The 27709-nt window shown below is 38.4% G+C and overlaps 1 protein-coding gene across 7 annotated transcripts in view; it reads left to right on the forward strand.

The window, feature by feature from the left end:
* Positions 1-27709, forward strand: part of PRPF4B (pre-mRNA processing factor 4B) — a 54727-nt gene that overhangs the window by 19282 nt on the left and 7736 nt on the right. For 5 of the 7 annotated variants that reach the window (XR_004958859.1, XR_004958860.1, XR_004958861.1 and 2 more), the window contains exons 4-12: positions 4664-4819; positions 6894-6975; positions 8782-8992; positions 13473-13546; positions 15312-15402; positions 21901-22048; positions 23463-23600; positions 24244-24397; positions 27048-27162. Coding sequence is in view for 4 of the 7 variants with exons in the window: in XM_036255362.1 (XP_036111255.1) it covers positions 4664-4819; positions 6894-6975; positions 8782-8992; positions 13473-13546; positions 15312-15402; positions 21901-22048; positions 23463-23600; positions 24244-24397; positions 27048-27162 (1169 nt within the window). In the remaining 3 variants the exon portion in view is untranslated. Of the gene's footprint in view, positions 1-4663; positions 4820-6892; positions 6976-8781; positions 8993-13472; positions 13547-15311; positions 15403-21900; positions 22049-23462; positions 23601-24243; positions 24398-27047; positions 27163-27253; positions 27634-27709 lie in introns of those variants that run through there. The other 2 variants (XM_036255365.1, XM_036255363.1) reach the window with 2 other exon arrangements.

A 27709-nucleotide genomic window follows, 5' to 3' on the forward strand; every position in this document is an offset into this window, starting at 1 on the left:
ATTTTGCTGGGCACTAGATAGGCCCTTTAAGGCAGGATGATTATGGTTGCCTATTCTGGGAAATTTTCTCTTTTTTTGTTTTTGTTTGCTTTCTTTCCCATTATATTCTGTTTTCCTTCCATTGGACCTTCTATATTATTCTACTGATTTTTTTAAAATTTTCACTCATCTTTAATGTTTGTTCTTTTGTTCTACTTTCAGTCTAGATTTTTCTCATTGTATCTTCTTACCCTTGTACTGATTTTTCCCCCCCCCCGAGGCTCTCTCACATGTGCGTACACACACACACACACACAGGAGTGGGCAAAAGTAGGTTTACAGTTGTGAGTATGTGAAACTGTTTATTCTTCTTTTTTTTTTGAAATCCTCATCCAAAGATACTTTTTCCCCATTTATCTTCAGATAGAGTGGGAGGGGGAGAGAGAGAGACAGACAGACAGACAGACACATCGACATGAGAGAGACACATAGATTGGCTGCCTCCCACACAACCCCAACCTGGGCTGGGGACCGCCATCAGGTACGTGCCCTTGACTGGAATTTAACCTGTGACTCTTTGGTCTGCGGTTGGATGCTCTAACCACTGAGCAAAACTGACCAGGACCACAGTTTATTCTTATATTATTGTTGGTATTTATTTGCATTACAACTGTAGATATACTTTTGCCAACCCCTATGTGTGTGTGTGTGTGTGTGTGTATTTATTTCCAAGACCTTGTTGACTCTTTACTTTATATTATAACATTTTACTTTTGTTTTATGGAAATAGCAACTCTTTTTTTGTTTGTTTTCTTTATTGATTTTAGAGAGAAAGGAAGGGAGAGAGAGAGAGAGAAACATCAATGAGAGAGAACATCGATTTGCCACCTCCTGCATGCCCCCCACTGGGGATTTGGCCCACAACCTGGACATGTGCCCGGAACCGAACCAGCGACCTCTTGGTGCATGGGTCCATACTCAACCACTGAGCCACACCAGCTGGGTGAAATAGCACCTCTTATGTCAAAGATAATAGTGAGTTTGTTTTGTGGAGTTTTTTTGTTTTTTATAGTTTTTTCTTACCTGTACAATTGACCCTTGAGCAACATGGGATAAGGGGCATTAAAAATTCACCTATGGATTTCCATTTTCCAAAAACTTAATTTCTAATATTCTACTGTTGACTGGATTGATTAAAACATGTTTTGTTTATGTTATATGTATTATATACTATATTCTTACAATAAAGTGAGCTAGAGAAAATAAAATTATAAGGAAGAGAAAATACTGTATTCATTGAAAAAAATCCACGTATAAGTGACCCATGCAGTTCAAGCCCATGTTGTTCAGGGGTCAGCTGTACTTGTTTCTTTCTAGATGTTTTTTGCTGCTTATTTACTTTTTCATCTGAAGACTTTCCTCAAAGAGCTGAATTTTTTCTTGCTGTCTGTTGTGACTTAAAAGTTAGGTACTGCTGCCCAGCCAGTGTGGCTTAGTGGTTGAGCGTCGACCATGCACCAAGAGGTCACTGGTTTGAATCCTGGTCAGGGCACATGCCCAGGTTGTGGGCCAGTCCCCAGTGGGGGGCATGCAGTAGGCAGCCAATGGATGTTTCTACCTCTGTCTCTCTCCCCCTCTCCCTTCCGTTCTCTCTCAAAATCAGTAAAGAAAAAAAAAAAAAGGTAGATACTGCTGAATATAAGCTTTCTTCCATTTTGACAGTGTGAAACTTTATGGGTATCACTTCAGGGTGATTAAGTAGAGACTTTAGCATTATCAGCAACTATGTCTTTTTTTGGGCTTGTGAGTTTTCCAGAATGCTCTCATCTCTTGCTGGAGAGTACAGACATGGCCGGCAATAGCGTTTTGGTCCTTCATGATGTAAATAAACTTCCCTTTAATCCTATTTTTGGTAGAGTGCCTCTCCTGTACCTTGGGCCAGTTTTTGCTGCAAGTACCTCTCTATAAAATAAGTCTTAGCACCTCTCCATAATAAAAAAAATCTTAATTATTCTGCCAGAATGTAAAGGGGGATGATTGGTATTTTCTGCTGAGCCAGGAATAGGAATATATAGAGTCATGCTGTTCCTAAAGGCTTTCAGGCAATTCTTTGTAGCTTTTGCCTCATGCTTTATCCTTCAGAGGACATAGTATCTCCAGTTCTTGAGTTTGTTGGGGGGTTTGTGGCATGCGCTGACTGGTTTCTTTACCTTATCTGTTTCTAGGACTAACGCTTAGATTTGATCTGTAACTACTCTTTGATTTGCATATTTCAAGATTTTGTTGGCATCTCAGCTGTCATGTCTCCTCACATATTCTTTGCCTAAAGATTTTCTTTAAAAATTATTTATTTTTAAAATTAATTTTTGTTACAGGTGTTTCTCCTTTCTCCCCCATTGACACCCTCTTCCCTGCTCCCATACCCACCCCCCCTTCACAGCATTGTTGTCTGTGTCCTTTGGTTATGCATATATGCATATAAATTCTTTGGTTTATTTTTTCTCACCCTCCCCCCCTTCCACTGAGGTTTGTCAGTCTGATCCCTACTTCTATGTCTTTGGGTCTATTTTGTTCATCAGCTTATTTTGTTCATTATATTTCACAAATAAGTGAGGTCATGTGATTTTTTTTTTCTCTGATTGGCTTATTTTGCTCAGCATAATATTCTCCGGGTCTCTCCATGTTGTCTCAAAGGGTAAGAGATTTTTCTTTCTTACAGCTCCATAGTACTCCATTGTGTAAATGTACCACAGCTTTTTTATCCACTTGTCTATTGATGGATACTTGGGCTGTTTCCAGATCTTAGCTGTTGTAAATAGTGCTGTTATGAACATAGGGGTGCATATATTCTTTCTGATTGGTGTTTCAGGCTTCTTAAGGTATAGTCCTATAAGTGGGATCACTGGGTCAAATGGCAGTTCAATTTTTAATTTTTTGAGGAAACACCATATTGTTTTCTATAGCGGCTGCACCAGTTAAGATTTTCTTTCTTTCTTTTTGCTTTAAAGAAGATGTGGACCCTTCATTTTATTTTATTTTTTAAATCCTCACCCGAGGATATTTTTTCGTTTATTTTCAGACAAAGTGGGAGGGGAAGGGATGGAAGGAGGGAGAGAGAGAGAGAGACATCTATGTGAGAGAGAGAGAGAGAGAGAGAGAGAGAGAGAGACAGACAGACAGACAGAGACATCGATTGATTGGCTCCTGCATGACCCCAACTAGGGCTGGGACCAAACCATAACCGAGGTATGTGCCCTTGATTTGAATTGTACCCAAGACTCGCTGGTCTGAGGGGCAATGCTCTAACCACTGAGAAAAACCAACCAGAGCATGTTTTTCTTTTTAATTGTTCTTTTTAGTGTCCTTTTGGTAAGTTTCAGAAGAGATTGGAAATATACATAGTGGTCAGATGTAATTAACAGGGAGTTGACCATTCCTTTGTAGATTCACAACCTTGTATGTTTGGAGTGCCAGTTCTTTCTAACATAAACTTCACCCTTGATGCTTGAACTATAATAATAGTTTCTGTTTGTTTAACATGAGGATTTAACCTTGAGGGATTCAAAAAAATGTCTGAGGGTCATATTTATTAAACTTAGGATTTTTGTCATATTTTTCCTTCCCATGCCTTAGTAGCAGCGATTTTTTAATATTACTTTTTCTACTTTTTTTTTTTTTTAATAAATCCAGACATTAGTTAAAGGAGTGAAAACCGATTTTATTCAGTAACTATTGACAGTAGGGGAAAGAGCTGAGATCCATTCTGCTTTGTGCAGAGGTTACTGGAATTTTTTTTTTTAATCCTCAGCTGAGGACATTTTTTTGTTCAAATAGAGTGGGAGGGGGAGAGAGGAAGAGAGAGAAGCATCGATGTGAAAGGGACACATCAAGTGGCAGCCACCCGCATGACCCAACCAGGGCCAGGGACAAACTGCAACCAAGGTACGTGCCCATAGCGGGAACCGAACCTGGGTCTCTCTGCACCACAGGCCGACGCTCCAACTGCTGAGCCAAACCGGCCAGGGTGCAGCAGCGGTTTTTTAAAAAATCAGGTTTATTGAAACATTATTTACATAAAGTAAAATTCACCATTTTTGGTGTAAAGTTATATGAGTTTTGACAGAACTGTAGTACCACCATAATCAAGATATAGAATATTTCCATCACCCTCTTAGTTCTCTGTGCTCCTGTGTAGTCATTAAGTGGAGTAGCTATGTTTCAGTAATTTTCAGTTAAGCCAAATTGGCCAGGGCTACTTTAAATTTTTTTTTCTTTATTTATTTTTAGAGAGAGAGGAAAGGAGAGGGAAAGAGAGAGAGAGAAACATTAATGTGAGAGAACATTAGTTGGCCGCCTCCTGCATATCCCCCACTGGGGGGTTTGGCCCACAACTTGGGCATGTGCCCTGACTAGGAATTGAGCCTGCGACCTCTTGTTGCGTGGGTCGATGCTCAACTACTGAGCCACACTGGCTGGGCTACTTTAAATTTTTAATTGACTTTTTAAATACTTTTTTTAGAGTAGTTTTAGCAAAATTGAACTTTTGAAAAGTAGAGTTCCTGTATACGCCTGCTGCAAACACAACACAGCCTCCCCAACTTTAACCTCAAAACAACAAATACAAATATAAATATAGATATATTTATATAAATATATATATAAATAACCTTTTCTCCTCCAATAGGGACAGAGGTCGGAGGAGCAGATCACGCATGAGAAGGCGGTCTCGATCACGGGGTGGTCGTAGACGTAGGAGCAGAAGCAAAGTAAAGGAAGATAAATTTAAAGGAAGTCTTTCTGAAGGAATGAAAGTTGAGCAAGAATCTTCATCTGAAGATAAGTAAGAGTGGAATTTTCCCATAATTTTCTTTTTGCAATTTAGAGAAACACTTTAATCTTTATTTTCCACCTGATTATTGTAAGTGAGCCCATTTGTTTACTTCTAAATTTTAAAGTTAATGTTTGTGCATATTTTATAGGTTATATGGCAGAAGTCATGGTTTTATGAATTTAGATGTTTCAGTTTTGGCTAGAGTGAATATTGGACCATTACTTTATTATGAGCTTTTTGTTAGGACCAACAACGTATAGTCTTGCCAATCTTTTTGTTTTGTTAATCCTCACCTGAGGCTATTTTCCCATTGATTTTTATTTATTGATTTAAAATACGTTTTTATTGATTTTTTGTTTTTTTAAGAGGGATAGAGATTGAAACATTGATGTGAGAAATATTGATTACCTGCCTCCTGCACGCCCCCTACTTGGGATTGAGCCTGCAACCCAGGCATGTGCCCTGACTGGGAATAGAACCAGGACATCTCAGTTCATGGCATGATGCTCAATTCACTGAGCCACACTTGATGGCCTTTCCATTGATTTTTAGATAACAGTGGGAGGGAAGAAGGGAGAGAAAGAGAGAGAAACATGGATGTGAGAGAGACACACCAATTGATTGCCTTCCACATGACCTCTACCAGGGATTGAGCCTGTAACCCAGGCATGTGTCCTTGACCAGGATTCGAACATGCAACCCTTCAGTCCATGGGCTGATGCTTTAACTGCTGAGCCAAACTGGCCAGGGCAGTCTTGCCAGTCTTAATTACCAGTTCTGTGGGTGAATTTTTGTTTTTAAATCCTCACCTGAGGACATTATTCCATTTTTTGTTCAGATAGAGTGGGAGGGAAAGAGAGGAAGAGAGAGAGAGAGAAACATCGACGTGAAAGGGACACATCGAGTGGCTGCCACCCGCACAACCCAACCAGGGCTGGGGACAAACTGCAACCGAACTACATGCCCTTAGCGGGAACCCAACCCGGGTCTCTGTGGACTGCCGCCGACGCTCTAACCGCTGAGCCAAACCGGCCAGGGCTTGTGGCGGAAAGTTTTGTAGTGAGTTTAGACTTTTTTGTTTGTATAATGATAACACACTTTGCAGCTAAGGCTATCTGGTGGCAGGTATACATGTTAAAATGTGGAAAATACAGAAACATTTTCTTGTCTAATCAGTATAGCAGGGAAATTTTTTTTTAATACAAACTTGGTTGTCTAAACATCTAAAAAAATAAGACTAATTTAGAGCAGTGGTTCTCTACCGAGGGTGATTTGCTTCCCCATTTGGCAATGTCTGGAGACATTTTAGGCCACCCAGTGGCTAGAGGCCAGGGATACTATTAAACATTCTGCAGTGCACAAGACAGCCCCCATAATGAACTGTCAAAATGTCAGTAGTGCTAAGGTCAAGAAACCCTGTTTAGAGCTAGGTAATGAAAAAATTGAATTGGGGGAAGGTGTTATACATAGATCCTACCACCTTTAGAGTCCAGTTTGCTTACTCTTCTGCAGTGGATATTCCACAGACCATTGAAAAAGCTGCACTGGGAAGGATCATAAAGATTGTGGAAGAGTTCCATAGTGGACAGTTGGGACCAGTTTGGGTCAGTGTTTAGAGGTCGAGCCACATTCACCTTCAGATTTTTTGCAAATATATATATGTGTGTTATTGATGGGTTCTGTGACCCCAAAGTACTAATTTATTTATCTGTCCTAGCCCTCTTGTTTTATAGGTGTGAAAACTGAGGATGGAGGGGTGAAATGACTTTATTAATAGTAGGGTCATGGCAGAGCCAGCGATGACATTTTTAAAATTTAAGGATCTTTCTTTTGTTTCCAGTTTTGGTGCCATGTGAAACAAATGAGAAAAATGAGACACAGAAGGTTAAATTACTTGCCAGGATTTCAAACTAGACACTGAGACAATTTAGAAACTAAGATAGCTTAAGACTTTTGCTCAAATTTACAGATGACCTACATTTTCCAGCTTTTACTTTTAAAACATATAAAATTACTGTTTTGGAATCTCTAAGAATGTTTAAAATTAATTATATTTATATGTGTCTTTTTTTTTTTTTTTAAGCCTTGAAGACTTTGATGTAGAAGAAGAAGATGAAGAGGCCCTAATAGAGCAGAGAAGAATACAAAGGCAAGCAATTGTTCAGGTATGTGATTTTAGTACAATTTTCATCAATCTTCCTTAAATGATCAATATTTTAGTTAAATAAAGATTTTTATACTTGAACAAAGAAGTGACAGTAGTAGCATTTCAATAAGTCTTGAAAAAAATGATAGTTTCTTAATGAAATTGAAGTATAAGGAGGATTCTGCTATAAACCTCTTTTATACGACAAAAAATTTGGTTTGCTTTTTTAAAAAGTTAATGAGTTTGAAACTCCTTATAAATAAGTATAGAAAAAACTGGCGGATTTTCATATAGCAAAAAATTATGCCTGTTAATATTTGAAAGAAAACAAACTTTATTTTCCACCCGAGAATATTTCTTTGATTTTTAGACAGCGTGGAAGGGGGTGGGTCGAAGAGAGCAAGAGAGAACCATCGAAGTGAGCGAGGCACATTGATTAGTTACCTCCCGCATGCGCCTCGACCAGGGCCAGGGTAGAACCTGCAACCCAGGTTACATGCCTTGACCAGGAATTGAGCCCACGACCCTTTGGTGTGTGGGCTGATGCTCTAACCACTGTACCATACTGGCCAGGGCTGAAAAGTAATTTTAAGACTAGTTTAGAGCTATGCATTTTTAAAAGAGTGGAAAGTATTATACATAGTCCTTGATATAGTTATTTAATGAAAGGGTGAGCTGCCTTGGAAGACTGTCAGTTCTTCCTTGGCCATCCTGTGATAAAGCCATGGCCACTAGATCCTTTGTGGATGGCAGTTCCTGTAAAGTTCTTTCTGTCATCATTGTTAGGAGGATTTTCTTCTAATGATGGGAAGGTAAGTGATGAAGTTGAAAGGAAGAATTCTGAAAGACATGAAAAATGTTTAGATACTATTAGGACAGCAGACAAAAGGAAAGAACAGTCATGGCAGCTCATTTAAACACACATAGCAAACCATAAATCAGGTAATAGTATGTCAGAGTGATGGAAAGAACTTATATCACCAGAGACTGTAGGGTAGAACTGGAATTCCAGAGTAAACGTACCTTTTGTGGAGCGCTAATGAAATTATTACTGAACTGATATTCCTAAAGACTAGGTTGAAATGTTTTTGTTCTTGCCCAGATCCACAATCCTTTATCTCCAATCCTTGGCTCTAGATGTGTATCAGAACTCAAAAAATATTTGAATTTTAGAAAGGTAATATGGTGCATCTATGTATATGAGCCCTATCAGTAGGGTCTAGAATAGCACCCCATTATCAAATACATTAATGGTTGTGCAATGAGTCATATCATGTTTATGCTGGGTGAGATAAATAAAACTATAAATATTGTCATATTTGTTTTGGTCAGCTTTGCCATTTAATGAATGTGCACCATACATAGAAAAACTGTTTTAGAGTTTTGTGGATTTTGGAGTTATGTAAGGGATTGTGGATCTGATTCAATTAGGGAATCAATACCTTTAAAAAGTTTTAATGTTATTTGACTTTTTAATTAATTAATTTATTTTTTTTATCCTCACCCGAGGATATTTTTCCATCTTTTGTACAGATAGAGTGAGAGGGAGAGAGAGGAAGGGAGAGAGAGACAGAAACATCGACATGAAGGGACACATCGAGTGGCTGCCACCCGCACGACCAACCAGGGCCGGGGACAAACTGCAACCGAAGTACATGCCCTTAGCGGGAACCGAACCCGGGTCTCTCCGGACCGCAGGCTGACGCTCTAACCGCTGAGCCAAACCGGCCAAGGCTATTTGACTTTTTTAATACAGCACCTCTTAGCAGGTATATTTAGTTAGCATCAGATTTTATGAAAATAATTTACTGTATTGTTTTTACAGAAATATAAATACCTTGCTGAAGATAGCAATATGTCTGTGCCATCTGAACCCAGCAGCCCCCAAAGCAGTACTCGTACACGGTCACCTTCTCCAGATGACATTCTGGAAAGGGTAGCTGCTGATGTTAAAGAGTATGAACGGGAAAATGTTGATACATTTGAGGCCTCAGTAAAAGCCAAGCATAATCTAATGACAGTTGAACAAAATAATGGTAAGTTATATTTTTGTCTTGATCATACTTTTCCCTGAATTTTTAGCTCTGTAACTTTATGAGAGAGAGAGGGACTGGGGATGGGGAAAGTGAAATGATTTAGTAATGTTACTCCTGCTAAACTTACAGTGATACAGTATTAATGTATCCCCGTGAATGTTCTCTATACATGTTTTTTATTAGTTCACATTACCGGAACAGTATATTGAATTCCCACATATTTTGTTTTGCTTGCTAGAGTATTTTAAAGCTAATTCTAGCCATGATTTCATTTGTAAATGTTTGTTTGTATCTTTGTTAGATAAAGACTTAATGGTTGGGCCTGGCCAGTGTGGCTCAGTTGGTTGAGTGTCATCCCATGCACTAGGAGGTCACTGATTCAATTCCCGGTCAGGGCACATGCCTGGGTTGCAGGCTCATTCTGTGGTGGTGGTCAGGGTACATGCCTGGTTTGCAGGCACAATCCGTGGAGGAGGAGGAGGTGGTGGTGGTGGTGGTGGTCAGGGTACATGCCTGGGTTGCAGGCTCAATCCGTGGAGGAGGAGGAGGAGGAGGTGGTTGGTGGTGGTGGTGGTGGGGGGGTTGTGTGTGTGCATGCAGGAGGCAGCTGATTGATGTTTCTCTGTCATCCATGTTTCTCTTTCTCTCCCCTTTCCCCTCCCTTCCTCTTTCTGAAATCAGTAAAAATATTTTTAAAAAAGCCTTAATGGTTGGTTTGGATCAAAATCTAAATAAGATGCATATATTAAATTTGGGATATATAAATTGGTTTCTAATGTCTTAAATCTTAGTCTTAATAGTTTTTATTCCCCCTTACCCTTCTTCCCCCCTTTACATATGAGGATAGTAAGGCCATATAAACTTTTCCATCCTGATTTTGTCTGTTCACATTCTTGTGTCCTTTATCTCATTTCCTCTGTCCTCAGTATTTCTTGAAAACTAGTGGTTAGTGTTAGAGATTTAAAATGGATTTAGGTTTAATTTTTTTCGCAAAAATACTTTATTAAATGATGGTGTGTAATTATATTATCACATCAGGTGGCAAGTGGTGTGTAGATGTCCTAAGTTTTCCATTTGTTGGTTGCCCCGAAATGCAGTTTGTACAGGAAAGGCAGGATAAATGCTTGGTTATTTTCATTTTTTGACCAATTTTTGGCATAGAATAGAATTAGTGCCCTGGTGCCTCAACAGATGACCAGTGAGATTTTTATTGGGATTCAGTTGGAATCATTTTGTACTTGTGTTACAATCCATTACTGTCATTTTTTTTTGACACTCAGATTGTTCTCTTTTCAGCTGAGGTAGGGAAGGAGCCCTTTTAAGTCAGTTTCTAATGTTGTTTGACCCAGATTTTTTTTATTGAAAAAAATATTTATTTTTCTTTATTGATTTTTGAGAGCGAGGGAGGAAAAGGGAGAGAGGGATAGAAACATCAGTGAGAGAGAACGTCAATTGGCCGCCTCCTGCGTGCCCCTACTGGTGTTGGACCCACAACCTGGGCATGTGCCCTGACTGGGAATTGAACCGGCGACCTTTTGGTACATGGCTTGATGCTCAACCACTGAGCCACATTGGCAAGGCCAAATCCGGCAGTATTTAATATAGCTTTTTTACTTTCTAGGTCAGGGTTAGCAAACTTTCTGTAAAAGGTCAAAAAGTAAATCTTTTGGGCTTTTGTAATTATTTTAGACTTTTTTCTCTCTGTTCTACTACTGAACTCTGCTGTTATAGTGTAGAAGCAGCCACGGCCAGCATGGATGAATGAACATGACTATGTTCCCCCAACAAAACTGTATGGACACCAAAGTTTCAATTTTATAAAGTTTTCATGTGTCACAAAATATTCTTCATGCTTTCCCCCAAACCTTTAAAAATATACAAATGGGTCATATAAAAATTAGCCAGGGGCCAAATTTGGCTTAGTCTTGTGTTTTCTGATTCCTATTCTACCACAGTAAGATATCCCAGGCTCACCTTGTGCGTATCTTGCCCCAGAACAGGATTGGCTGTTGCTCCAAGGAATCCTGGTTTCTTTAGTAGGGAAATAATCATTTTGAGATTATAGGGCATTTTGAGGTGCTCATTACTCCTGGAGCCTTTTTTGTAGACAGAGCTAGGAAATATATACATTTTTGGAAAGGAGGACTTCATACTGATATTGCCAATTAAAATTTGAGATTATAGGGATTTTATCAACAAATTTGATTTTTTTATTTCTGTCTCTTTTATTGTGAAAAACTTGGTTTCAATAACATAACCCAGGTTCTCATTTTGAAACTTTCATATGTACACAGAGTTGTCAGTATGATTTTCAATATTAAATGTACAGAATGCATTCCAAATTATATAGTCACAACTCTGTTTTATTTATTTTTCCTTCATTGATTTTTATAGAGAAAGGAAGGGAGAGGGAGAGAGAGACAAAAACATTGATGAGAGAGAACATCGATCGGCTGATTCCTACATGCCCCCCAATGGGGATTTGGCCCACAACCCAGGCATGTGCCCTGACCCGGAATTGAACCAGTGACCTCTTGGTGCACGGGCTGATGCTCAACCACTGAGCCACACCAGCTGGGATAGTCACAACTCTGTTTTAAAGTTATACTGCCATTTTGATAGGTTTAGGTTTGTTTTCATTTGCTTTTGATTTTAAATAATTTTCTGGGTTTTAAAAAATTAATAAAACATCTTCCATGTATATGTATTTAAGTTCTACCTATACAGGCACAAAAAAAGCATACTATACACACTTATCTGTATGAAAATATCTTTACTTCTTTTTATAGCTGCATTCTATTGCGATGTAATGAATGTGCCATAGTTCATTTAATCTGTCTTCTTTTTGTTTTTAATCCTTACGCGAGAGTATTTTTTCCATTGATTTTTTTTTAAGATAGAGGGGTGGTGGGGGAGAAGACATTGATGTGAGACAGACACATCAATTGGTTGCCTTCCACATGACCCTGACCAAGGCCAGGGATCGAACCCTGCAACCCAGGTACATACCTCTGACCAGGAATCAAACCTGCGACTCTTTGATCTGTGGACCAACCCTCTAACCACTGAGCAAAACTGGCCAGGGCTATTTAATCTGCCTTCTAATGGTGGATATTTGAGATGTGTCCGGCTGTTGCCTGTTCATTGGAGCATTAGTTAGAATAGTATTGTTTATTAAGTAATTTTTTTTTCTACTTTTTTTTTTTTTTTTTTTGGCTATGTGCCCCTAGCGGAAACTGAACCCGGCTCTGTGATCTGCAGGCCGACACTCCAACCACTGAGCCAAACCGGCCAGGGCTATTAAGTAATTTTTTATGTTTGCCACTGTATTTTTGAGATGGTTTTCTAGAAGTGGGATAGCTGGTCCAGAAGAGTGAATGAATATATGATTTTACTGTATATTTCCAAATTCTCCTCCATAATGGTTGCACAGTTATTGCCATCCACAAGCAATGTCTAAATGCTTGTTTATCTAGAGCCTTATTGACAAAGTGTTGTCATACTTAGGATTTCTAGCCAGTATCATAAGGGAGAAATGGTATTTCATTTTAATTTTAATTTGTATTCTTTTCTAGGAACTCTTCAGTTTTTTGCCATGTTTTTTATGCAGTAATTGGATTTGCAGGAGACATATATAGAGAGGCCTATATCTATCTATACTGAAGATACTAACCTTTTGGGATTTAAGTTGCAATTTAGAAATACAATTTTATTTTTATTATTACTGTTTAAGTTTTTTTAAATTGATTTTTTAGAGAGAGAGAAAGAAGAGAAACATTTATGTGAGAAATTAATCGGCTGCCTCCTGCATGCCCCCTACTGGTCGAGCCCACAACCTGGTCATGTGCCCTGGCTGGGAATTGAACCATCAACCTTTCCGTGCATGGGACAGCACCCAACCAACTGAGCCACACAGGCCAGGGTAGAAATACAATTTTTATTTATTTTTAAGTCTCTCTTACTTTATTTTTCTTCTTTCTTTATTGATTTTAGAGAGAGGAAGGGAGAAGGAGAGAGAGAGAAACATCGATGAGAGAGAACATTGATTGGCCACCTCCTGCATGCCCCACCCCCCACTGGGGATTTGGCCCACAGCCTGGGCATGTGTACTGACTGGGAATTGAACCAGTGACCTTTCGGTGCATGGGTCGATGCTCAACCACTGAGCCACACCGGCTAGGATAGAAATACAATATTTAAAGAGGAGCTTTCATTTTAATACAAAATGATTCTTTAGCTATTAGCATATTAATGTAACATTGGTGAAAGTAATTAGTATTAGATCTTTCAGCTCTGTGAAATGTACCCTTTTAGTAAAAAGTGGATGGCTTTATATATCTTAAGTGATTTTAAGTAAGTTATTAATGCAACACTTATGTGCAAGAGGAAACAGTTTGAATAACAATTAGCGGTTTCCCATTACTTGTACTTTAATATGTATCTCTTCATTTTTCAAATATTAATGCTAATTTCCATTAAGGGTCATCTCAGAAAAAGCTTTTGGCACCTGATATGTTTACAGAATCTGATGATATGTTTGCTGCATATTTTGATGTAAGTAATTTTAAGTCATAAAAACACCACTATTAAACCAAATATTTAGATAACAAATGTATTGGTGTGTGTGTGTTTGTGTATGTTTTTGTATGAGAGAAAGAGACAGAGAGATGGATAAAGCACATTAATAAATGTTAGCATTTGGATAACTAGGTGGAAGGTATCTGGAAACTTTGTACTAGTTTTGCAGCTTTTCCATAATTCTGAAATTAAGTCAGAATTTTAAAGCAAGTGCAGCAGAACAGTTTGAGAGTATGATAAAAGTTAAATACCAAATGACTTAAAGGTGAAGTTACTTTTTTGGAACAACTTTTGTCTCACATTTACAAACTGTGGGTGTGGATGCAGTAGTTATGTCAGACAAGATGGTGTCAATAATTTCCAGGCCATTATTAAAACATAGTTCACTTTAGGCTTTTATATTTTAGGTGATGGAGAACTTAGGGATTTGGAGCCTAATAAAATTCATTGAAGAGTTGAAAATGTTCTAAGGAGTGGATTAAGAAAATTTGGTCTTTTAGCTATTTTTATCTGTGCCTTTTCTTTAAAAAAAATTTTTTTTTTCCTTTATTGATTTTGAGAGAGAGAGGATGGGAGAGGGAGAGAGAGATAGAAACATCGATGAGAGAGAACACTGACTGGCCGCCACCAGCATGCCCCTCACTGGGAATCAGGCCCACAACATGGGCATGTGTCCTGATTGGGAATTGAACCGGCGACCTCTTGGTACATGGGTCGATGCTCAACCACTGAGTCACACCGTCTGGGCTCTGTGCCTTTTCTTGAAAAAGTTTTAAAACTAATATTCTAAAGTAAGAGAACATGAGAAATAGGAAGCTTAGGTAAGAGGAGGTGGGAAAGATAAATGTATAATGGAAAAAAAAATGGAATAGGATAAGCAGCCAGTGTCCAGATTGCAGCAGACTTTGGTAATTGGCTTAACTAGTGTGTCACATACATACAGTTGGCCCTCGTTTGTCGCGGTTAATCAGTTCCAGACTTTCCCGTGATAAATGAATTTCCATGATGTAGGATTCTTTATTTATATACAGTTCTCCCTTGTCACTTCATGCTTCGACTTTCGCGGCTTCACTCTATCGTGATTTTATTCAAATATTTTACAACTGGAGCAGCACTCCTCTCCCCCACCCTGCGCCAGAAAAAGATGGTTAACAGAGGATGAAATGATCATTGAGCTATCATTGTGTGAATGATGCTAAGGGATCTTCTGGATATCATGGAGAGTGATGTGTGACAAAGACACTTCAGAAGTATCAGATACTATTAATTTCCCTTGCAGGCACAATTAATACAGCCAGTGACATTCCATACATATGTGGGAAGAGAAGCAAGGGGTGTTATATGGATAAGGCAGTAAAAGGAATGTGAAAATTGGTAGAAGAGAGAGTTGTATACAGATTGTTAACTGAATGTCCATATGTAATTTTTGTTCTCTATCAAATGCTATGGAAAATCAGATCTGGTTTGAGTTTTTATTTTTATTTATAATGTTTTAGTCACATCCCCAAAAGTTTTAAAAGATAACTGTTAGTTTTTTTCCTAAATGTTATTATGATACAGGACACTCTGGTAATCACATTTTATCCTTGTCACATTTACGTATGTGTTTAGAGTTTATTTAATTTGGCATAAAATGTTTTATTAAATATAGTTGGTTTTACCCATTTTTGCTTTAAAGGAAGTGCTTTAAATGTCTGCCTGATTAGTGGGTAAATAATTCATATTACCTCCTTAATTTCAGAGTGCACGTCTTCGGGCTGCTGGAATTGGAAAAGATTTTAAAGAGAATCCTAACCTCAGGGATAACTGGACTGATGCAGAAGGCTATTATCGTAAGTTCACAATTCTTATTAATTTTATTTATTTATTTATTTATTCATTTATTGTTGACATTATTACAGATGTCTCCCATTTTCTCCCTTTTTGTCCATCTCCACCCAATCCCCACTCCACCCCAGGCTTTCTCCATACTATTGTCTATGGGTTATGCGTATATGCATATTTGTTCTTTGGTTAATCTCTTCTGTTCCTTCCCACTCCTGCCCTGCACTGAGATCTGTTTTTCTGTTCCATGCATCCATGCCTGTGGACCTATTTTGTTTGTCAGTTTATTTAGTTCATTAGATTCCACATATCATTGGGATCATATGACATTTGTCATTCTTTAAATTGCTTACTTCGCTTAGCATAATAGTCTCCAGGTTAATCCATACTATCTCAAAGGGTAAGAGCTCCTTTTTTACAGCCACATATATTTCATTGTGTACATGTACCACAGCTTTTTATCCACTCATCTGCAGACAGACACTTGGGCTGTTTCTAGATTTTAGCTATTGCAAATAACACTGCTATGAACATGGGTGCATATATTCTTTCTGATTGGTGTGTTGGGATTCTTAGGATATATTCCCAGAAGTGGGATTGCTGGGTCAAATGGCAGTTCCATTTTTAATTTTTTGAGGAACCTTCATGCTGTTTTCCAGTCACTGCACCAGTCTGCATTCCCACCAGCAGTGTACTAGGGTTCACTTTTCTCCACATCCTTGCCAGCACCTGTTTGTTGATTTATTGGTGGTAGCCGTTCTGGCAGGTGTGAGGTGATACCTTATTGTAGTTTTAATGTGCTTCTTTCTGAAGATTATTGACCTTGAGTATTTTTTCATATGTCTTTGGCCTCTTTTTTTTTTCCTTTAATCCTCACCCGCGGATATTTTTCCATCTATTTTCAGACAGAGTTGGGAGAGGGAGGTGGGGAGAGAGAGAGAGAAACAAACATCAATGCTAGAGAAACACATCAGTTGGTTGCCTCCTGCATGACCTCGACCAGGGCCAGGGACTGAACCACAACCAAGGTATATGTTCTTGACCAGAATCGAACCCACGACTCTCTGGTCCATGGGCTGATGCTCTAACCACTGAGCAAACCAGCAGGGCGTCTGTTGACATCTTTGGGAGTGTGTATTCAGGTCCTTTGCCCATTTTTTTTTTTTAAATCTTCACCCAAGGATATTTTTTCATTTATCTTCAGATAAAGTGTGAGGATGAGAGAGAGAAAAACATCAATGTGACAGACAATTGGTTGCCTCCCACATGACCCCGATCAGGGCCGGGGACTGAACCGCAACCAAGGTACATGCCCTTGACCAGAATCCATCCTGAGACTCTGGTCCATGAGCTGACACTTTAACCACTGAGCCAAACAGGCCAAGAATATTGTTTCTTTAGTCTCTAGTTTCTGCTCTGATCTTTGTGAATTTTTTTCCTTCTACTTAGACTGGGCTTTTCTTTTTTTTTTTTTCTCTCTCTCTCCTTTTTTAAGCTGTAGGGTACATCGTTTATTTAAGATTTTTCTTGTTTCTTGAGGTAGGTGTGTAATGCTATGAACTGCTTTCACTGTGTCCCAGAGATTTTGGGTTGTTGTGTGTTCAATTTCCTGTTTCCAGGAAGTTTTTTTTTAAACCTCACCAGAGGACATTTCTGCATTTATCTTCAGATAAGAGTGGGAGGGAAGGAAGGAGGAAGAGAGAGAGAGAAACATGGACATGAGAGAGACACATCGAGTGGTTGCTACCCACACGTCCCTAACCGGGGCCGGCGACAAACTGAAACTGAGGTACGTGCTCTTAGTGGGAACCGAACCTGGGACTCTTCGGTCCACGGGCTGATGCTCTAACTGCTGAGCCATACTGGCCAGGGCAGTGTTTTCTGGAAGTTTTTGATTTCTGCCTTGATCTCATTGGTAATCCATTTATCTTTCAATAACAAGCTATTTACTCTCATGTGGTTCAGGGTTTTTGAATTTTTTATTGTAGTTGATTTTTAGTTTCGTGCCATTGTGGTCCGAGAAGATGCTTGATGTCATTTCAGTCTTCTTTGAATTTGTTAAGAATTTTTTTGTATCCTAACATATGTGGTCTCTCTTTGAGAATGATCCATGTGCACTTGAGAAGAAAGTGTATTCTGCAGCTTTAGGATGAAGTGTTCTGTAAATATCAATGAAATCCATTTGATATGGTGTATCATATAAGGCTACTGTTTCCTTGTTGATTTTTTTGGCCAGAAGATCTATCCAGGGATATAAGTGGGTTGTTAAAGCCCCCTACTATGACTGTATAGCTATCAGTCTCTCTCTTAAAGTCTTCCAAGAGTTTTTCAATATATTTAGGTACTCCTATGTTGGGTACATGTATGTTTTACAAGGGTTATATTTTTTTGTTGGATCAATCCTTTTATTTATTTATATTTAGTGCTCACCTGAGGATATTTTTTCTGTTTATGTTCAGATAGAGTAGGAAGGAGAAAGGTAGGGAAACATTGATGTGAGAGGGACCCATTGACTGGTTGCCTCCTACATGACCCTGACCAGAGTCCAACCTGCGACTTCTTGGTCCATGGGCCGGTGCTCTAACTGCTGGGCCAAATTAGCCAGGGCTGAATCAATCCTTTTAGTGTTAAGTAGTATCCTTTGTATCTCGTAATGGTCTTTGTTGTTAAGTCTATTTTGTTAGATATGAATATTGCGACCTCAGGTTTTTTTTTTCATTTTCATTTGCATGGAATATTTTCTTTTTCATCCCTTCACTTTCAGTTTATGTGAATCTGCCCTGGCCGGTTTGGCTCAGCGGTTGGAGCGTCGGCCTGCGGTCCAGAGAGACCCGGGTTCGGTTCCTGCTAAGGGCATGTGCCTTGGTTGCAGTTTGTCCCCGGGCCTGGTTGGTCGTGCAGGTGGCAGCCACTCGATGTGTCCCTTTCACATTGCTGTTTCTCTCTCTCTCTCTCCCTCCCACTTTATCTGAACAAAAAATGGAAAAATGTCCTCGGGTGAGGATAAAAAAAAAAAAGACTATACTCAGTTTATGTGAATCTTTTGTTCTTAGGTGGGTCTCTTGTAGACAGCATATTTAAGGGTCATATATTCTTATTCACTCAGCTACACTATATTTTTTTGTTGGAGCATTTGCAACTGAGGTGCTGCCTGATGCCCTAACTGCTGAGCCAGACCAGGCAGGGCTGTCATTATTTATTTAAAGAGGTTCTCTATTCCTTGCTCACTTTCTTTTCCTTCTGGTACCCCTGTGATACCGATATTGTTACGTTTCATTCTGTCCCAAAGTTCCCTTAAACTGTCCTCCTACTTTTTTAATTAGTTTTTCATTTTGCTGTTCTAAATGGGTATTTTTTTTCTACCTTGTCTTCCAAATCACTGATTTGATTACCTGCTTCATTCAATCTACTTTTGATTCTTTCAGGTGTTTTCTTGATATCAGGCATATTATTCTTCATTTCTGTCTGGTTCTTGTTCATGGTTTCTATTTTTTGTTTCATGCTATTGTAGTTCACACTAAGTTCCTCGAGGAACCTCATAACCATTGCTTTGAACTCTATATCTGGTAAATTGCTTGCCTCCCTTTCATTTAGCTCTTCTCCTGGAGCCTCCTTTTTTTTTCTTTAATTTGGGGGTTGCTACTTTGTCTCCATATTTTTTCTGTTCATCTGTATTTGTTTCTATGTATTAGATGAAATTGCTATGCCTCCTAGTCTTCATGGGGTGGCCTTATGTAGGAAGTATTCTATAGGACCTGTGGTGCAGTGTCTTTGATCTCCTGAGCTCGATACTCTAGGAACATCCCTTGTGTATATTATTTGGGCTCTTCTGTCATTAGGGGTCTTGAGTGTTGTTGTCCCTTTAGTGGGTGGGGTCCCCTCTCATGGTGGCTGACTGTGGGCTCACCTCTGACCATGTCATGCTAGCTGTTGTGCAGATGCTAACAGAACAAAACACAACACAACAAAACAAGAAATGAAACAAAAACATACAGAATATTACTACAGAAGCAGCCACAAAAGAAAAGAGTATTAGGAAAGAGAAAAGAGAACAAGAATAAAATACGAGAAGAAAAAAAGGAAGAAGAAGGAATATGAAAGAATAGAAGGGAAAGAAAGAAAATAAGAATAGAGACTAGGGGAATGAAAATGGTATAAAAGAAAAGAGGAAGGAAAAAAGAAGAATAAACAGTATGTCAAAGGAAAGAGAAAAGTAAGACATGAAAGAAAAATAGAGACAAAAAGAATAAAGCAATAAAGAAGGTTAATGCAACAACAACAAAAGTTTATTTCCTTCTGGGTGCTCCCTTTTTAACCTGCTCTTGTGTTGACTTAGGCAGTGACTGTTTTGTCTGCCGTTTCTGGGTCTCACTGGAGGTACTGTAGGGCTAGCCACTGTCAGAAGCTGTCCATGTTTGGCTCTCACCAACCTCTTAGAAGCTTCTAGACATCCAGTTTGTGTCTGTCTCCACAGGCTGTGTGTGGGAGGGGCCAAGCTGCACTCTGTGGGTGGTCTATTAGCAACATAGGGCCCAGGAATGGGTCAGCAAACCCCCAGGTTTGCCAGGCTCTGCCTTTTCTTGCTTGCCAACTGTCAGTCTTTTTTTTTTAATCCTCACCCAAGGACATTTTTGCATTTATCTTCAGATAGAGCGGGAGGGAGAGAGGGAGGAAGAGAGAGAGACACATCAGTGGTTGCTACCCATATGACCCCACTCAGGGCTGGGCACAAACTGCAATCGAGGTACGTGCCCTTAAGGGAACCAAACCCGGGACTCTGGTCTGCAGGCTGATGCTCTAACAGCTAAGCCAAACCAGCCAGGGCTAGCTGCCAGTCTTGATCACTGAAAAGGCTGTTTCTGAAAGGGCTTTTGGTGGAATTGGAAGTATGACACTTCTGGGTCTCCTGTGAGGGGGAGGTGGTGGGTGTGTTTCCCTGTCTCAGAGCTACTCCTCTGAAAGACACTCTTCAGAAGTGTCCCAGGGTATTTTCATCTTGGCTGGGTGGAGATCCTCATATGCAAGTGCAGTGGAATCAGCTGGAAGCCTAGAGAGTCTGTTAGCCCTCTTGTGAGGGGGAAGCACCAGTCAAGTTCTCAGCACAGAGGGACAGGTGCCTCAAGCCAGTCACTGAGGCTCCCTGAGAGTGTTCCAACCTGTGTGATTGGCCTGTGCTGCTGTCTCCTCTGTAGGGGTTGAGATGTGGAGTATGATAAGAGGGATTCCTGAGGGTGGGGCAAGCTGTATCCCCTAGGGTGGGGTATTTGCCTTTTTATTTGCTGTGGCTGCTGGGAGGGGCCTGCATCTCTCAGGAAAAATGACCGTTTTGGTACTGGTAGAGGGCAGGATGACTGATTTCAGGTCTCCCAGCCTCCCGTCTTCCACCAGTGCTTCCCACCTCAGCCACTCCTTAGGCATTTCCAGCCTGCACCACCCCACCCTCCTCCAAAGCCTTGGGTGAGGAGTAGCTGCCAATGAAAATCCTGTACCCTGTTTTTTATTGGTTCAACTTCATGTGAAGATGTCTTTCCATTAATTTTGTGCTTTGGGTTTTTAAAAAGATTAAGGGAAAAAAATTGTGGCTTTATCTCTGATCAGATCTGGTAGCCAGAAGCCCTTTTCATGGCTGGATATTACATGGGCCAGTGTTCTGGACTCTGGTGCTCCAGACTGGTGAGCCCAGCCTGAGAGGTCTGGCCTTGATCAGGGACAGCAACCCTCCCCTTTCCCCCCAGCCAAGAGATCTCTCCTCACTCTCAGCCTGTTGCCTCTGGAAGCTGGGTTAGCTCCTCTCATGAACTTGCCTTTCCTATGAGTCTCCAGGTGATTTCTGCCCTTCATAGTTCTTACTAATTTTGGAGTTCATTGTAACATTTTGTAAACGTTTGTGGCTTGGCATAGTCACACACTGAAGAACTCTAAAAGTTGCATCATAGTGCCATCACCTAAAAAGTGTGGCTCACTTAGCAGTTGCTGAATCCATGTTGTATTTCAGTAGGCAGCCAAAAGCACCGCAAATTGAAGTGAGGTAAAGATTTAATGTGCAACATAATTTTATTCAGTTATTTTCAGCCATGAGATAATCCTCCAGAAGGAAGGGTTAGTATATTACTTGTTCATCCTGATCTGAAACCAAGAAAAACAACATACAAAGAACTTTGGGTACCAGTCATGCAGTATTTGTCATGCAGGACTACAGTTGGAAACACTTCAGCCAGCACATTTATTTCCTATTCAATGTTAAAATCATTGGCATTTGACAGGACAGCAGAAACTCTCCTTGTAGTGATTGGAAATGGATATGCAGTCTTAACCACATTATGAAAGAGTGATCAAGGAGGCATGGCCTTGATTCTCTATGGTGTCTAGGAAACCATGCACACAGTAGAATTTGACACACATTTTAAGTAACTGTGCTGTTTCCTACTTTTTAATTCTGTACATCTCATAATTTTGCTTAGTAATCAATTTGGTCAGAATTCTAATTTTTAAATTTACTGTTTTAGGTGTGAACATAGGTGAAGTACTAGATAAGCGCTACAATGTGTATGGCTACACTGGTCAGGGAGTATTCAGTAATGTTGTGCGAGCCAGAGATAATGCAAGAGCCAACCAAGAAGTGGCTGTAAAGATCATCAGAAACAATGAACTCATGTAAGTTCAGAAAAATATGTGATGAAACCTTTAACAACACAGGTATTTACAAATGAAAATATTTTCAAATGCAACTTTTAAAAAAGTAACAATCTGTGTAAAACAAGTATTGCAATTATAAAATGACAAAGGGAACTTTGACTGGATTTTTAATTCATAGCCATGTGTTATATGTGAAGTACTAGAACTATAGGCTGATTTGTATTTAGTTTATTTCTGTGCATTTTAGTACCTACTGTGTGCACTAATATTAACTTAGACTCCTTTCTTCTACTGCTTGTCTTGTGGTCATCTTTTGTTGTGAATATCTTAAACTTAAATCTAGAGGTGAGAAATAAAAGGATTATATTGATTTGCTGTCACTGATTAACAGCGTATGCGGGCCTGCAAGAAGGGAAAGCTGGTTTATCAGATAGTTCTGGTAATAGTATCTTCTATTTGTTGCCTTTTTTTCTTTAATAGAATGGAGTTACATAATTGCTACACACACACACACACACACACACACACACACACACACACGTTTTAATGCATACTCTATACCACACACTGAGTTGGTGTCAAAGTCAACTTACTACTGATTTTGAAACTTTAAATATTGTAGATTTATACTCAAGTCTTAAGCTGCCCTAGGCTTAGAAAGTTTTTTGTTTTGTTTTGATGGTTGTCCCCAACCTCTGTATTATAGACACTAACTTTTATAAGTGTAGCTTATTAACAAATTACAACCAGAATTTTAGAGGATAATCAGATATTAATATTTGATGAGACATTTCATAATTAGACTCTTACTATTTTTCATTCTCACCCAAGGACATTTTTCGATATTTTGTTCAGATAGAGTGGGAGGGACAGAGAGAGAAACATCGACATGAAAGGGACACATCGAGTGGTTGCCACCCACACGACCCAACCAGGGCCCGGGGACAAACTACAACCAAGGTACGTGCCCTTAGCTGGAGCAGAACCCGGGTCTCTCCAGACTCCAGGCCAACGCTCTAACCACTGAGCAAAATCGGCCAGAGCCATAATTAGACTCTTAAGGAACCAAGACTGTATACAGTGTGGTTCCACTTTTGTTAAACATCATATTTACCTCAATACTTGAGAATAGAATGTGCAAGATTGATTTCCCTTTAGGCAAGATGGATTTATTCCTCAATGTTTCTGTTTTGTTGATTGGTTATTTTGGAAATTAACTTCATGAAAACAGTATTTGATTAAGTATAAAGTATTGTGTAAATGATACAGAAACTTGTGGTTCCTCAACAGATTTACTATTACTACTTAAAAAAAAAAACCTAATTAATATCACCTGTGGTACGTCACACTGGAGCTAGCAAATATATATTATTTTACTTTTCCTAAATTCTGGGTGTATTTGGTTTTGACTTAATTTTATTTTTTATTTCAGGCAAAAAACTGGTTTAAAAGAACTAGAATTCTTAAAAAAACTTAATGATGCTGATCCTGATGACAAATTTCATTGTTTGCGGCTCTTCAGACACTTTTATCACAAACAGCATCTCTGTCTCGTTTTTGAGCCTCTCAGGTACAGTGTCAAAACCCGCACACTAAACTGAAAATTTAGCCTCTTCATCTCTGCCAACTTCACTTTAAATAAATGCCATGACAAATATTCTGGGTATTTGATTTTTTAAAAAATTTGGCTTTTTTTTTTAACTTTAGATTAAGAGCTGGCTTCCTGGCAATCATTAATGTATAAACATTAATTGACTGCATAATACTAATTACTTTTAGTATTCAGCTCCACAAGAGAAATTCTGTAAAAATTAAATAGTAGATGGAAGGATTAAGCCAGAATGAAAATAATTGGGAATAGTGGAATTAGACATACAATTTTGATCTTCAAAAGTATGACTTTGTGCCCTGGTTGGTTTGGTTTAGCAGATAGAGTGTCAGCCTGAGGACCAAAGGGTTGTGGGTTTGATTTATATCCAAGGTCATATACCTGGGTTGCAGATTCAATCCCTGGCTATATACACACCATTTTATATGTTCTCATTTCAGTGTAGAATAATTTATCAAATATTTTGGGGCAGGGTTCTTGAACAGAATATTTTTGTTGTAATTTGTATTTTGGGCTTTATTTTACTTTATGTGTAAATGTTTTTCCTTTTCTTAAATGTCCATTTTGCATTTTAACTCCTAACTTTATTTTTCTCTCCTAAAAGTATGAATTTACGAGAGGTGTTAAAAAAATATGGTAAAGATGTTGGTCTTCATATTAAAGCTGTAAGATCCTATAGTCAGCAGTTGTTCTTGGCATTGAAACTCCTTAAAAGATGCAATATTCTACATGCAGATATCAAGCCAGACAATATCCTGGTAAGTAAAACAGTCAAAGATGCCTTATATGTCCATGTATCGTCTCATCAGTAATGTGAGATCACCACTGTATTATTTTAAAAATAACATCTTAAAAGGATAATTTACTATATTTATTACCGATTACAAATACTTTACCAGTTTTTACCATTTTGGAAATTGATCCATGAAATGTTAAAGTATAAAGAAAGAGGAGATAGGCCACTATCCCAATTTTTTCCTTTTGGTTGTGGATTTATAGTAAACACAAATCCCAAGAGTGCTCTAATATAGTAATGATGGGCTTCCTCTGGTAGCGAAAAAAAAAAAGCTGCACATGTTGCTGTTTTGAAATAAAGTGTGTTTGTACTTCTTTGTTTTTTAATTTTATATACTTATGGAGTTTGGGACATTTAAGAGAATTGCCTTCTCTTAAGCAGATAATGGAGTTGAGTTTAAAGGTGCCCAGGAGTAATTCTGCTTTCTTTTAGTCTTAATTGCTTAAGAAGCAGTGCCTTCTGGGAGCCCAAATATTGTAAAGCTCACTTGCCTAAAAGATGCCTATTGAAAGCCATCTTTCACTGTCTTGAACTCTTTTAACTAACAACTTCTGATGTGTTAGCATGTAGATTCACAGTGTTTATGTTTTTGAAATTTAGAAATATCATCATAGTGGAGTGATTAATGCACACACACATACTTTCCCTTCATGGACCCATTTCTTCACCAGGTTCTAAGGTTTTCATAGTTGGGGCATGTGCACAATGTATGTAATTCCAAGTTCATCTTCCAATTACGTGTCCCACACTTTAGAAAGATTATGATCTGATTAGAGTATTTTCTTTCACACTACCACATTAATAATGAGGCATTCCATTTTGATATGTTTGATCAGAGTTCATAATGTATTGCATATCTAATATAACTTGGTTAGAGGAGCTGAGTAATTATAGTGAAATGGTAAGTATATTATGAATGACTTGTAGACCTGCCCGGTCAACTTCATAGTAGATTTTTACCTCAATTTGTTTCTTTCTCTTTTTTAAATTGTGAAATATACCATCCATATCAAAGAATATATAACATATGTAACAGTTTAAAAATAATTATACTGTGAACACATCTGTGTAACCACCATGGAGATTAAAGAATAATATTTTCCAGTATGTTAGAAGCTCTTGCTTTTAAAATTTCTTTTTCTTTTTTTTAGTTAGTGCTAAACCTAGTATAGGTTTTCACATGGATTCTGACACTGAATATTTTCCCTTCTTCCTGAAGAAGGAAAAAAATAGACATCAGAGACCACATGGGGCTGTTGAATGAAAATCCAAAGCTAAGCTGACGACTTCAGTCATTAATGTCGTAGAAGTACCACATTCCTCATGAGGGGGTAGAAGCTGTGTAGCTAAACTAACGTGCACATAAGTGTGGATACCCTGCTATTATTTAAGGCATTTTAGCCAGCTCAAGAATTCCACTGGTAGATTCTAATTTTAAAATGATCTTGGGTTTTTTTTCTGGTTATTGCAACTGCATTCTTAAGTAGCTGAATGCCGTTTATACTTTAAAAAGCCTTGAAAGTACCTTTCCTGTAGAAGATAACTGTTTTCCTGATCCCCCAGATGAAAGAATGCTTATTGATATGGCAGTTAAAAGTAATCATTTCTATCATTAGCTTAATTTCATGGGTATCATCTGTAATGGACCAGTCTGTAACACTGACCAAGCTTTACAACATCCCAGTAGAGAGTACTTAGTTTATTTATTTGAAGTGTTATGTTTCTTTTGGGTGGGAATAGTAGGCCAAGTTCAAGTCCCAACTCGGAATTTGTGTGTGTCTCTTTTGAAGGGGGGAAGGGACTCTGGAATATGAATTATCTGCACTTGTTAATCCTGAACATGCTTCTGACTCATGAGTGGCAGCAGTCTTGGGAGCAACTCCAGCCTTTCTCAGCAGATGTCACTGTTACTGTGTATGTTGAAGTATTTACAAAGGAAAAAAGAAACAAATGACTAATGTAGAATTCTTGTTTATCAGTTTTGCCAAGTATATTTAACGTTTTCTGGACTAATACTTTCTTTATATTTAAGGGATTTAATAATTTTTAGACTTGAAGTGATTGCTAAATTTGGGATGGTCTAGCAGCTTCCGATGAACGTTTTTATTCCATTTTTGTCCAAATTTAATCTGAATCATTTTGCTTTTGTTGCTGTCATAATTTTCTGGCAACTGATAGTTAAGTTAGGTGAAAGTTAATCTAAGTCTAATCCCTTATTAATGAATGTCTTCATGTTCCTTTAAATAGTAACTTGACTTTATGCAGGTGTTCTGGGGATTTTTAGAAGATGCTTTGCGTCAATGAGATTTTTCTTTTCTCTTACCCTATCCTTTTCTAAATATTGCTGGTTAAATTTTAATTTACTTGGTATTTTTCTCATATTTCTTCATTGAGAAAAGTTATTTTACTAATTATAATCAAATATTTGGTAGCTCTAAATTTTTTATAATTAGGAAATTGAGTTGTAAAATAATTTAAAAATGAATTTTAAAATGAGTGACTTTGTTCTCAGTATTGGAAATATAACTTCTCAAAGCCAATTATTTTTATCTGATTATTTGTCTTAATTATTCCTGGCATGAATTAAACTTCCATGATAAAATGTTTTTCAGGTTAATGAATCAAAAACTATTTTAAAGCTCTGTGATTTTGGGTCGGCTTCACATGTTGCGGATAATGACATAACTCCTTATCTTGTCAGTAGATTTTATCGTGCTCCAGAAATCAGTAAGTTTTTTCAAATGTTTTTGACCTGGGCCATCATATGTGGTGCAAACAGCATATTTAATATCTAAGTACTGTTTTCATCACACTTCAGCAGCTGCACGAGGTCATTCATGAGGAAGGGAACCATAGCAAGTTCATCCTCCTCAGGTGGAATGATGGTAGTTGGGACAGGAGTCTTGGTCATGTCTGGCAAGAGTAGCAAAAACAGTTGTGGAAAATCCTCGACTTTAGAAGACTGCTCTTGATTACTCAAGGTCTGATTATCAAATTTATGAATTATGTGGGACCTGTTTTTTCACCTTGGTTGAGGCTGATTAGCCCCTCCACCAAAGGCGAAATAAAAATAGAAGAAATATGCATTTTCCTCTGCCCCTTCAATTCCTTCCCCACTCCTTCATTTTTTAAGGTTTTAAGTTTGTGTTTCTGTTAAGACTTAATGGGAAAGAACATGAAACTAATGCCAAAGTGAAGTATTAAGATTGTGGTTGTACAGTTCAAGCTAATTAATACCCCATTAATGGAAATAAATAGTAGTTGATTGTGTATC

This window comes from Molossus molossus, unplaced genomic scaffold (genome assembly GCF_014108415.1).
Source record: "Molossus molossus isolate mMolMol1 unplaced genomic scaffold, mMolMol1.p scaffold_m16_p_12, whole genome shotgun sequence".
Classification (NCBI taxonomy): domain Eukaryota; kingdom Metazoa; phylum Chordata; class Mammalia; order Chiroptera; family Molossidae; genus Molossus; species Molossus molossus.